The sequence below is a fragment of the Spermophilus citellus genome (genome assembly GCF_964194105.1).
Source record: "Spermophilus citellus genome assembly, contig: SCAFFOLD_102, whole genome shotgun sequence".
NCBI lineage: Eukaryota > Metazoa > Chordata > Mammalia > Rodentia > Sciuridae > Spermophilus > Spermophilus citellus.
Window position 1 is genome coordinate 1,559,426 of NW_027672732.1, and position 13,465 is coordinate 1,572,890.

General features: G+C 33.8%; 2 protein-coding genes across 2 annotated transcripts in view; both read right to left on the minus strand.

The window, feature by feature from the left end:
• LOC308640687 (ras-related protein Rab-32-like) overlaps nt 1-13,465 on the minus strand; it is a gene marked incomplete at its 3' end in the record, with an annotated part of 422,333 nt that overhangs the window by 314,161 nt on the left and 94,707 nt on the right. The window lies entirely within an intron of this gene.
• LOC308640680 (androglobin-like) overlaps nt 1-13,465 on the minus strand; it is a gene marked incomplete at both ends in the record, with an annotated part of 138,925 nt that overhangs the window by 31,326 nt on the left and 94,134 nt on the right. The window contains 2 exon segments of the mRNA XM_081312475.1: nt 1,261-1,372; nt 5,739-5,938. Of these exon segments, the coding sequence (XP_081168601.1) occupies nt 1,261-1,372; nt 5,739-5,938 (312 nt within the window).

Sequence of the window (13,465 nt, forward strand, 5' to 3'; positions counted from 1 at the left end):
GTATAAATGAAGCTCTATTAACACTTACCTGTTTGGGTCTAGGTGATAACACAGGCAAACAAACACCTGAGTAGAGTTTTTAACAACTGGTAAATAAGGCAATAATAACAAGAGTAGTTTACATGTCTCCTTTCATTCAGTCACTCAACAAATATTATGGAGTGGCTAATCGGGTGGACAATACCTAACCAGTGGCTACACAAGGCATCAGATAAGCAAGAATAGACAGAACTCCTTGCCTCCCAGGCTTCCATTCTAGTAGGTGAATTTAGATAGTAAGTTCCCTCTTATCTGCAGAGAATATGTTCCAAGATCCTCAGTAGAAGCCTGGAACCAGAGTTAGTACCAAACTCTCTATATATAATTTTTTCCTATGTATACATACCTACAAAAAGTTTAACAAATTAGGTGCAATAAGAAATTGACAAAAATAAGTAAATATAAAAGTCAATAATTATAACATGTAATATACCATATTAAAAGTTATGTGAATGTGGTCTCTCTCAAAATACCTTAATTCCTTATTGCACTGTGGTAATATGTTCAGTTCATGGTTGACCACTGATGACTAAAACCACAGAAAGGAAATTGTGAAAAGGGGAAATTACTGAACACTGTTAGAGGATGATAAGAGCAGAGGGTTTGTCTTGTCACGTGTATGATAGATGTGCACTAAAAACTCTGCAAAATACCAAGGAAGCTCTGATGTGGTCTAGCATGGAATATTAGGACTAAGGCTTATAGGATCAGGGAGCTTTTACTTTTTGATGTTATTCTCTCTTGTTTTGTGTAGTTTTATTTTATTTTAAAAATAATGTACATGTATTATTTTATTAGGCAATTGGGCTTCAATTTTAGCACATAAATAGAAAACACACACTTCATCCCAATCTGTAATTGAAAGATTTGTTAATATTTGAAGAGCTTGTCTTTTGTTTTATGATTTTCCAATAACTACAGACAAATGTAATTTTAAAATGTAATAAAGTTTCCTGTGTGTTTCTTGAAAATGCTAAGGTATAATCAATATGTAATTTTTGCAAATTATACAAAATGTGTTTAAATTGTCCTAAATAATCATGTATTTTGTTTTTTAGGAACTAGGCAGTAATAATGTGAAACATAATTAACACAATGGGAAATATGGCAGGTCACAGGAGATAAATTATAGACAACAGTTCTAATAATTATGTGATCCACTTACTATTAAATATTTATATGAAATGCAACATGCACATATAAACATTTAGAGTGACATACCTTTGTTATCACTTTTCTCTAATTCTTTTAGTGCTTGAACAAATATCTGCTGACTTTCAGTGAGAGGCCAACTGTTATACAATATCAAGCACTGTATGATATACTTGTAGTTCTGTGAAATAAAACACAGTGTTTAAGAATAAGCAATAAGAATATACACAATATGTACATAATAGAATTTGTTACACTGGGAATGTGATAAGTATATACTTTTCCTGATTATATGCTCATTATTTAATTCAATAACACTGATGTTCTCAAACTCTATTGCACAACACTTCATAAGTTTAACACTCTCGAGGCTGGGGTTGTGGCTCAGTGGTAGAGTGCTCACCTCGCATTTGCAAGACCCTGGGTCTGATCCTCAGCACCACATAAAAATAAAAAAATAAAAATAAAATAAAGGTATTGTGTCCAACTACAGCTAAAAAAAATAAATATATATTTAAAAAGTTTACACTCTCATATCTCCACTTATGCCTGGCCATTTTCTGTTTCTATTTTTTGCCAGTACAATGGGTATAAAGTGAAATCTCACTGCTGCTGTATTTTGCAGTTTTCAAATTACTAAAGAATTTGAGTAGTTTTTTTCATTCTCTGACTTTTAGGATTTTCTTTGGGCTCAGGCACAAAAATGGCCTCCTACATCATCATTTACTGCTTTTGTGGAGTAAAATTTCACAATTAAATCTGAAATACCTTTGGAGTCCACCTTTATTCACCGAGTTAGCTTTTGGTCTGGTTTTATTTCTGTCTTTGTAGAGGTCATTTCTGTAGCACCATCTACTTGATGGATTACCTTTCCTCCTTTGATTTATGATATCATCTTAATACTGTGTCAAATTTTCATAGAAACATGATCTGTTTCTAGTTTTTCTCCTACTGCTTCATTTATGTGTTCTTGTACTAATATTATTTTATTGTAATGACTATTTAGTTTGTCTTAATATTTAGAAAGGGATGTCCCCTATCTTTGCTTTTTTTTTTTTAAAGTGGCTTAATGTTTGTTTTGATTCATTTCTATTCTGAAAAACACAGGGGGAATCTTGATTAGCACCACATCGAACTTAAAAATTAATTGGGGGAATAAAGGATATCTTAAGACCATTGTGACACCTTATTGAAAAGCATGGACTGCTTCCCTGTGTTAGAGAAGCCACCTATATTCTTTAGTTGTTCTAATTACCTCAATGACCTTTACTAAAGGATCAAGTTTTTCTATGTAGAGAACTTGTGTATTTTTGGTTAAGTTATGGTCTAGATACTTGCTGCTGTTGCGAGAGTTGGCAAATTCTACTGTCTGATGCATTAGTGCTGCTTGTAGAGGAAGGCTACTGTTATAGTTGTAGAAGCAGCAGAGCATGGTGAGTAAGGGTATAGCCTCACAAGTTGGACCTGTCTGGGTTCAGGTTTAGTTTTAGCACACACATGGTATTTGGCATTGAACAAATCACTTAAGGTCTATGTGCTCTGGGTTCCTCAACTGTCACATGGAGAGAGTGAAACTGTTTACTTCAAAAGATGATGGGAGGATTAAATATCAATGTATATACACTGTAACAGGTACATAGTTGGTAAATAAGTAAATATACAAGAATTTGCTATTAGTAATGTCTTGCCAATCTTCCTAAAATCTCTTGTCAATTCTGAATTTGTCTATTCTATTGGTTTCTTTGGTCATATAAGTCTGTAAATAACTCAGTAATTCTTTGAAGTGGAATTTCTATTTTGTTTCTTCTCATTGTTCTAACTTTACACCATCATAATATTCCAGTATCATTAAACATCAACAATGATAGTGAGCATTCTTATCCTAATTTTCGTAGAAATGCACTTCAATTTTGTATGTTCATATATTGCTATGGTATATAAGATTTCTCAATTAATTTCAAGATTTTTGGTATGTAACATTTGCAGTTTAGAAGTTCTATGCCTAGTTTGATAAGAGAATGTTTGAAAAATACCCAAAGGTTGTTGAACTTTATCAAATGTTTCAGAGTTATCTGATTGTTCTCATCTAATCTGTTACTGCGGTGATTTATACTGACAGATTTTTTTAATTGCAAGCCACTCCTGAACTCCTGAGATGAATGCTTCCCGATTGCCTGGCACACTAGAACTGGTTGTCTGTTATCTATACTTCTTCATCCATTTTTATAAATAAAACTTATGCATTTCTCTTGTGTTACTCTTATCTAGTTTTGGAATCAGGATTACAATAATCTCTTAAAAGGATTGGAAAGTTTAAACTTTTCTTCTGATTTTTTGAATAACTTACACCTTGAAAGTCTGATCGACATGGCTTTTGGCACTTTGACAAGGGGAGTCTTGGGAGATGTCGATTACCTATTTAATTTTATATTTTTTTGTTCTTTTATTAAGATTTTCTTATGAATCAGCTATGCTATTCTCCACCTCCCCTTCCCACACAGGAATTTGTGTATTTCCCAACCCCCCATCCCTGCCAGGTTTTAAGTTTGCTAGCATAGAGTTGTTTATAATAGTAATAGCATTAAAAAAACACCTATAGGGTGTAGTTATACATCAACTGTGTTTTTTAAATTTTGTATTTGGCTAATTTATATCTTCTCTCTGTTTAATTGATTGATTTTACTAGAAGTATATTTACTTTATTAATCTTAGAAATAAGTACTTAGGGTTTATTGATTTTTTTTTGCTTTTTGCTCACCATCTCATTGATTTCTGACCTAATTATTAAAATCATTTCTTCAGCTTTGAGTTGATCTTGAATCCTTTCCTTTTTAATAGCTAAACCCACAGAGTTCTAATCATTCATACATCCTTATTAATTAACCTAAAAGTCAATATTACACTAAATGCTACTTTAGATGTTGTATTTAGATGTTGCTTAAATTTTTCAATTTGAAAGTTTTCAACTAATCATTGAGTGCTATACTTTGCATAATTTCTTATTTGATGTTCTTTTAACAACAGGATTATTTGATATATTTTATCTAATTTGCACATTTGGGGACTTTTACACTATCCATTAATTATTAATTTCTATTTTATTGCATTATACTAAGAAAACATAACTACATAGTACAGATAGCTTGGATTTTATTGGATTTTAATCCACTAATTGCTTATTACACGGTCTGTATTTTAAAAAATATCCTGGGTGTGCTAAGAAAAATTGTGTTCTCTGTTTTCTTGGTGTTTTATATAGGTATCTACATAATTAGATATATAATTAAATTTTTCAAATCATCACTGTTATGATTTGGATAAGGACTTCCCTCCAAAAGCTCACTTGTAAGACAATGGAGCAATGTTCAGAGGTTCATTTCATGGATTAATTATTTGAAAGGAGTACTGTGGCTAGGTCACTGGGGGGATGACTTTGGGGTTTGTATTTTGTCCCTGATACCTCAACTAGCTTCTTTGCTTCCCAGCTACCTTGAGCTGAGCAGTTTTCTTCAACCAGGCCCTTCCATCATGATGTTCTGCCTTGCCCTGGACCCAGAGCAATGGAGTTGGACGACAGTGTATTAAGAACTCGGACCCCATAAGCCCAAAATGACTTCCTCCTCTAAGCTGTTACTCTCAGGTATTTTTGTCACAGAGGTGAAAAGCTGACAAATATATGCACAGCCATTCTCATTTTGTTTTTCAGCTTGATTTATTAGTTTGTGATAGATATGCATTAAAGTCTTTAATGGTGAATTGTGCACTTATCTTTTTTTCCCCTGTGATCCAAAAGTTTTTGAGTCTTATTTATTTCTCTTGGTAGTTAAGTGCCTCTGTGTTACTTAATGTCGTATCTACTTTATTTATTTGTTTTTTAATTTTCATATACTATCCCTGTTGAAGTCTATGTGTTATGAAATTTAAATTATTATTAAAGCTCTCTCTTGATTAATGTTTACCAGATACATTTTCCTCTCATTTTGTCTTTACATTATCTGTGACCTTTTATTTAAAAGTGTTACTTAGAACTACTTATACTTGAATATTATTTTTATATAACTTTAGAAGTGTAGCTTTTCAATTGATTACTATGTTGATATTTATTGTAATTACTGTCATATTATGACTTATTTCTGGCACCTTATTTTCTTTTCAATTCCTTTTAATATTTTATGCTGTTGTTTCCAATGGCTGTGCCATATTTTATTCTGCTGTTTTAAAATAAATGCATTGTCACATACACTCACCTTTTATTAATGTGTAATTGTTATAAGAATATGACCTTTAGTGGTATGTATTATAACTTATTTTCAAACTAACATGATTACATATACATCCTACAGTTGGCATAGAGGTTAAGTTTGCCATTTGATTAAAGATCTTAGCATAGAGAAACTGTTCAAGAAAGTCTCATTCTTCAATTCGGGTTGTTCACTGATGGCATAGCAGATAGAAAGTATTTGACAACTTCTAGGAAGAGAATCATTTTATTGTTAGATTTTTTTAGGAGCAGTGCAATTGAGTGATAATTTTTAATGTTAATATACCTGCTGTGGTGTGCTAGAATTTTCTTCTACAGATGACATAGTGACCACTTCCTCCTCCACCAGAGGCTGACCAGTATCTACTATTGCACTTCCAGGTCTACTCTTATACAATTTCTGACTTCCCTGTGCAGATTTCTTCTTAGAATATACTTCTGGCTCTTTTTTGGTTGATAGGTGACTTGAAAGAATTTGCTTGCTAGCTGAATGAGAGAAATAGTAAGTATAATATTAATATGTGATATGCACAACTATTACTGAAACAGTTATATCCCTTTATATTATGTTCAGAGGGAGAGGTTTATCTTAACAAGATAAAAACTACCACCACTGGATTCTTTGGAATATTCTGGCTTTAAAGAAATCTACTCTAATAATATGTGACCTGCACAGAGTACTACATATTCTGAACAACCACTGATTGCTAAAAGAATATGTTACAATCTCTTATTCATTTGCTGTTGCATGAATGACACCACACACCAGGCAACTGGTTTCCTTTAATTTTTAATTTCTATATTAATTATTTTGTAATGAACAGATGATATAAGTACCATTGGGAGCAATAAAAAGGTATTAAATATTATTAATTAATTTTTCAAATATACTTGGAGGTACATTAAGTGAATGAGAAAGAAATTCCATTACTAGTCATTACTGAATAATGGGCACTGGACAGATTCTCCTATCACAAAAAGAATGATAAAATTGGACAAAACTTATAAATCAACTCTTTCCAGCAACTGGACAATATACAGTCCAGGACTGTAATCCTTGAGAGTAAGAAAATGTACAAGGTGATCTCTCTACTTCCTCAGATTTCTGCCTGAAAACACTCAGGCAGACACAGGAAGGTGCAGTCCTGAGCAGTAATGCTGCCGGGTTCAGAAATAAATATGGAGTTCGAAAGAACTATAGTTTGTCAACTGAGTAAGCAAAGAGACATATCTGAGCAGCAGAGGAGCTTAGGATATACACAAGGGTTCATTTGAATCTTTTGCTGAATTCTGAACTTCCTTTTTACAAACACTCAATAACTCCTGGCAGATCATAAGTACTAGAAAATATCTGGGGAGCAGGAGTGGGGAGTTAATGGAGATTCTGTTAGTTGCACAATAATATTGATGTTCTCACCTGCCAAAATGAAGTGAATTTAATAAACACACAGAATATGCTGTTGAGACCCAAGGAAGTCCAAGCTTCAAGAACAGAGTAAGCCTCATGTTAGAGTAATGGCAACTCAGGACTGGATTCAAAATATCTCATGATCAAATCTTGGTAGAAGCACACTAAATTGTTAATAAATCAACTAACTTCCAGAACATAGTTCAACATTCATTCAATGAGGATAGCATAATCTAGATCATTAACAATGTTGCATGCACAATGTACAATACATAATTGATCTGATATATTAAGAAACAGGAAATGTGACCACATCTGAAAAATAAAGTCAACAAAAGTAGAAGTAGGAGGATTGTGAGTTCAAAATCAGCCCTAGAAATTTAGTGAGGCACTAAACAAGTAAGTGAGACCCTGTATCTAAATAAAAAATACAAAATAGGGCTGGTGATGTGGCTCAGTGGTTGAGTGCCCTGAGTTCAATCCTTGGTGCAAAAAAAAAAAAAAAAAGGAGATACATAGCTGGCATAGATCATAGATGATGGATTTAACACACCTATAATCCCAGCTATGTGGGAGGCTAAGGTAGAAGGATTACAAGTTTGAACCCACCCTTGGCAACTCAGCTAGACCCTGTCTCAAAATAAAAAATAAAAAGGTTAAGGATGTAGTTCAATGGCAAAAAAAAGTCTGTGTGGGTTAAATCCCCAGTACCACACATACACAAAATAAAAAACTTTTGCATAAATTGTTAAGGGAAAAGATGAGAATGTCTGATGAAAAATGGTGAACACCAACAAGAAAAATAAAATATATAAAGAATCAAAAGAAATCTATATTTAACTATGTATGAAATATAATTTCCTATCAAATTGAGAATAACAGATCAGTGAACTTGAAGATAAGTAATAGAAATAATCTAAAAAAAAACCATGGAGTGGAATAATGGATATGTTCCTAGACTCTTGTTTAATGCCTGAAACTGAGGATAGTAACAAACTCTAAGATGATATTTCCTTAGAAGACACAAAAACAAACCTATATAAATACACTTATCTCATACTAGACAAAGGATCTAAAAACACACATTGGAGAAAAGGTAGCCTCTTCAACAAATGGTGCTGGGAAAACCGGAACTCCATATGCAGCAAAATGAAATTAAATCCCTATCTCACCCTGCTCAAAACTCAACTCAAAGTGGGTGAAGGACCTAGTAATTAGACCAAAGACCTTAATCCTAATAGAAGGAAAAGGAGGCCCAAATCTTCATCATGTTGGCTTAGGACCTGATCTCCTAACAAGACTCCTAAAGCACAAGAAATAAAATCAAGAATCAAAAATTGAAATGGATTTAAACTAAAAAAGCTTCTTCTCATTAAAAGAAACAACCAGTAATGTAAAGAGAGAGCCTGCAGGGTGGAAGAAAATCTTTACCACATGCACATCAGATAGCACACTAATCTCCAGGATATATAAATGACTCAAAAAACTTAACACCGAAAAAACAAATAACCTAATCAATGAATGAGCTAAGGAGCTGAACAGACACTTCACCGAAGAAGAAATACAATCAATCGATAAATATATGAAAAAATGTTCAACATTTTTAGCAATTAGAGAAATGCAAATCAAAACGACTCTAAGATTTCATATCACCCCAGTCAGAATAGCAATTATCAAGAATACAAACAACAATAAATGTTGAAGAGGATGTAGGGGGGAAAAGGCACACTCATACATTGCAGGTGGGACTGCAAACTGGTACAACCTCTTTGGAAAGCAATATGGAGATTCCTTAGAAAACTTGGAATGGAACCACTATTTGACCCAGCTATCCCACTCCTCAATATACACCCAAAGGACTTAAAATTGGCATTGTACAGTGATGCAGTGACATCAATGTTTATAGCAGATGAATTCACAATAGCTAAACTGTGGAATCATCCTAGATGTCCTTCAATAGATGAATGGATAAAGAAACTCAGATATATATACACACAATGTAATATTACTCAGCCTTAAAGAATAAAGAAATTATGTAATTTGTAGGTAAATTGAAGGAGTTGGATAATATCATGCTAAGCAAAATAAACCCAATCCCCCAAAACCAAAGGCCAAATGTTTTCTCTGATATGTGGATGCTGATGCGTAAAGGGGGTGGGGGTGGGGAAGTGACAAGGGAAGAAAGGAAGAACATTGGATTGGGCAGAGGGGAAGGTAAGGAGTATGGGGGTGGGAAAGTTGATGGAATGAGATGTACATTATTATCCTATGTAGATGTATGATTGCACAAATGTTGTGAATCTGCATCGCATATAACCAGAGAAATGAAAAGTTGTGTTCCATTGGTGTATAATGGGTCATAATGCATTCTGCTGTCATGCATAACTAATTAGAACAACAGCACCAAAAAAAATCTAAGATGGGCAATCAATTAAAGAAAAAAATCTTTCATTCACATATATATGATAAAATTATAAGTTAAGCACAATAAGAGATTAATTATAATAACAACAAAATATAATAACATACTGTATTAAGAGTTGTGTGGATGTAGTCTGTCTGTCTCTCTCCCTCCCTCCCTCTCTCTCTCTCTCTCTCTCTTTCTCTCTCTCTCTCTCTCAAAGTATTTGTACTTTCACATTTTCACTTAAAGGAAACACTTTCCAAATCCAAATTTCCAACATCACTAGTCTTGGGTATTGGGACTATTATTAAGTAAAATAAGGGTTACATGAACCCAAACACTGTGATACCATGACAAAGATCAATGATGACCTGAGAAGCTACATAGGCACTGAGTTACTAATGGGCATGTAGTGTATAACGTGAGACACACTGAAAAAAGGGATGATTTGCATCTTGGGCAGGACAAAGAAAAATGGTGCAAGATTTTATCAGACTACTCAAAATGGCACAAGATAAATTGCTATTGCTAGAATTTTCCATTTAAGATTTTTGAACCATACTTTATCATGGGTAACTAATTTAACTAATCTAGTTTGCTAAAGCAACCCAAGGAAAGTAATGCAGATATCAATGGTATGATGTAAGTATTTTTAGTCCTAGATGGAACTCCTATAAAAGTAAAATACTTAGAAATAAATTTTTAAAAGTATTGCAAAATCTGCTCATTGGCAATATGAAAATTGCTGACAGAAATAGAAGACTAAAATAAATTGAGAGATACACCCATATTCATGAGCCAGAAAAACTCAAATTTTGTTAAACTCTCCAAATTCGGCACAAGCAAAAATAAAAATTGAAAGCTAAGATTTTCAAGCAAATGTGTTTTCAGAGTAAAATAGATATTAAATCAATTGATTAAAACAGAGTCTAAAAGTAGACTCACACACACGTGGTCAATTGATTTTTGAATACTATCAAGGTAATTCAATAGGTAAAATATTGTATTTCCAACATACAATGAATGCTAAGACAACTGGATATCCTCATGGGAGTAAAAAGAACATTTACCTCATTCCTGATATCATGCATAGAAATTATTTCAAGATGGATCATAAAAGTAAACATATGTTAATATTATACAACTTATAAAATGAATCATGAAATAAATTATTTATCATCTTAGATGAAGCATTTTTTTATTAAATAAAACAAAAAATACTTGTAATTTTTTTAAAACAACAACTTTGACTTTATCAAAATTAAAAGATTCTGTACTAAAAGTTTACTGTTAAGGAATTAAAAAGAAAAGGCTTCGATTAGAAGATCATATCTGCAAATATATATTTGATGAAGGGCTCTCTAGAATAAAAAGGATAGTTTAATAAGAATAGGGAAACTCATTAAAATATGGGTGTAATGTGTGCATAGAAATTCACTCAAGTTATATACATGACAAAAACACATATAAATATTTTTAATCATTGAAATCATTAAATCCTTTAAATTAAAAAATAAAATTGCCTTTTAAAATACCACTTATATGGACATCATTTAGAAATATTCTGTGGACTGAGCAAAAGGATCCTTACTCTTTTGTGCACCTATTATTTAAGTAAGCTTCACGGGCTTTCTTCTTTATTGTTTGTTGTTGTTGCTGTTATTGTTATTTTTTTATTTTATTTTATTTTTTTATTTTTTTTTAAAGAGAGAGTGAGAGGAGAGAGAGTGAGAGAGAGAGAATTTTTAATATTTATTTTTTAGTTATTGGCGGACACAACATCTTTGTTTGTACGTGGTGCTGAGGATCGAACCCGGGCCGCACGCATGGCAGGCGAGCGCGCTACCGCTTGAGCCACATCCCCAGCCCCTTTATTTTATTTTTTTTAAATTTTTTTATTACCGGGAATTGAACTCAGGGACATTCCACCACTGAGCCACATCCCCAGCCCTATTTGTATTTTATTTAGAGACAGGGTCTCACTGAGTTGCTTATTGTAAGGCTGGCTTTAAACTCTCAATCCTTCTGTCTCAGCCTCCCAAGCCACTGGAATTACAGGTCTGAGCCGCTGCATCTGGCTTTGTTGTTATTTTTACTTACTTATTTTTAAATTAATTTCTTGTGAATATACACGATGTTGAGATTCACTGTGGTGTACTCCTGTATTTAGGAAAATTATGTGAGATTCATTCCACTTCCTGTCCTTTTCCTATCCCCCTTACATCCCTTTATTGCCCTTTGTCTATTCCACTAAACTTCTGTTTTCCCCACTACCTGCCACTTTTACATGGGTTAGCTTCTACATATCAGAGAAAGCATGCAACCTTTGGTTTTGGGGATTGGCTTATTTCACTTAGCATGATAGTCTCCATTTCCATCCATTTACCAGCAAATGTCATAAAATTATTCTTCTTTATGGCCGAGTAATACTTTATCATGTACATATACCACATTGTGTTTATCCATCTGTTGAAGGGCACCTAGGTTGGCTCCATAGCTTAGCTATTGTGAATTGTGCTGCTATAAACATTGATGTGGCTGTGTCACAGTAGAATACTAATTTAAAATCCTTTGTATATATACAGAGGAGTCAGATAACTGGGTCAAATGGTGGTTCCATCCCTAGTTTTTTGAGGAATCCCCGTACTGCTTTATAGAGTGGTTGCACCAATTTGCAGTCTCACCAGCAATGTACCAGTGAAACGTTTCCCCCACATTCTTGCCAACATTTATTACTAGTTGTGTTCTTCATAAATTAACATTCTGACTGGAATGGCATGGAATCTCAGTATAGTTTTAATTTTCATTTCTCTAATTGCTGGAGATGTTGAACATTTAGTTGTACTGTTGTTCTGGATAGAACATTGTATTAGGAAAAGAAAAAGGCTTGCACTAATAATTTCTGTGTAAAGTGGTTGGATATCAGAGTATTTGCAGTGGCCTGCAACTCAGCCTACTCTTTCTAACCTTGCCCACTCACAGTTGTCAGGGAGAGAAGGAAAGGGGTCAATAGTCTGTGTCACCAGTTAATGTCTATTTTGCTTGGTAGGTCCAGATGTGGGAAGCCATTTCTGACACGTGATTGGGTGGCTCCCGTTAAGGGTCTGAGGCGCTTTGGCTGTGTCAAAGCTTTCCGGGCCCTTTCCTGATGAGAGAGCCCATCCGTGTGGGGGTGTGCCTGACCACTGACCCCGGGGACCCAATCACTGACCCTGACCTTGGAGTGCGGGCCCCCCCTCAACCTTCATTGGATGGAATTCTCCCCTGAATCTCTTGTTCCCCAATAAAAGGCTACTCACAGGCGTGTTCGCTCTCTCTCTCTCTCCTGCTAGCCCTGAGTAATCCTTGCTGCCCTGCTGGGCGGTTAGAGGAGGGAACCAGAGAGGGGAGCCGTCTTGGACCTAGCAATAGAAATAAGGTAACTGAGTCTGTGTGTTTTATTTCCATCTCATCTAGCTAACTTTATGTCTAGAACCTCATTAATGAAACCATTGCGCAGGCCGCGTGGTGGATCCAGATATAACCAAACCCCCAAAAAGCCCACATATACATATTAGACTGGAAATAGGTACAAAAATTCTTTTATATATAAAAAGAAATTTATTTTTAGCAGTTTTCTAGCACACTGAAGATAATCAACACCAGCTCTATTTGGAAGCAGCACCCAGGAAGCATGCTGATAACCAAATAGCTATGCAAAGGTCAAGTAGAAGATATAATCAATTAGAGAAATATAACAGGATGGCAGAAAAAAATTCTGCATATCAAAACAAATGTAAGTAGATTGTATCCTCTATTTAAAGTCTAGAATCTTGTATTAAACAGAAAAAAACTCTATAAGAGAAAGTAATAACCTAATTTTAAACTTATATTAATTTTAATAAATAGAATATTATAAAAAACAATAAATTAGAAATAAAAGAAAGGCAAAAGGTCTTTCAAAATGAGAACATTCTTCTTCTTATTAAAGCCCATAAAGAAGAAAATAAATTTTTATTTTTCTTCAAGGCGAAGAGTCTTTAAAGTATAATTATAACCAGTCTGCTGATAGTCATAGCCTAATTTGAAACACAAATGTCAGTGGCATCAAATGATGGCTTTTTAAAAATATTTTATTCTACTACCAATTTTTACTGATTTAGATGGTAACTTGCTGTCTTATCTTTAAACCTTTAAAAAATGTTACAAAAAACATAATTTA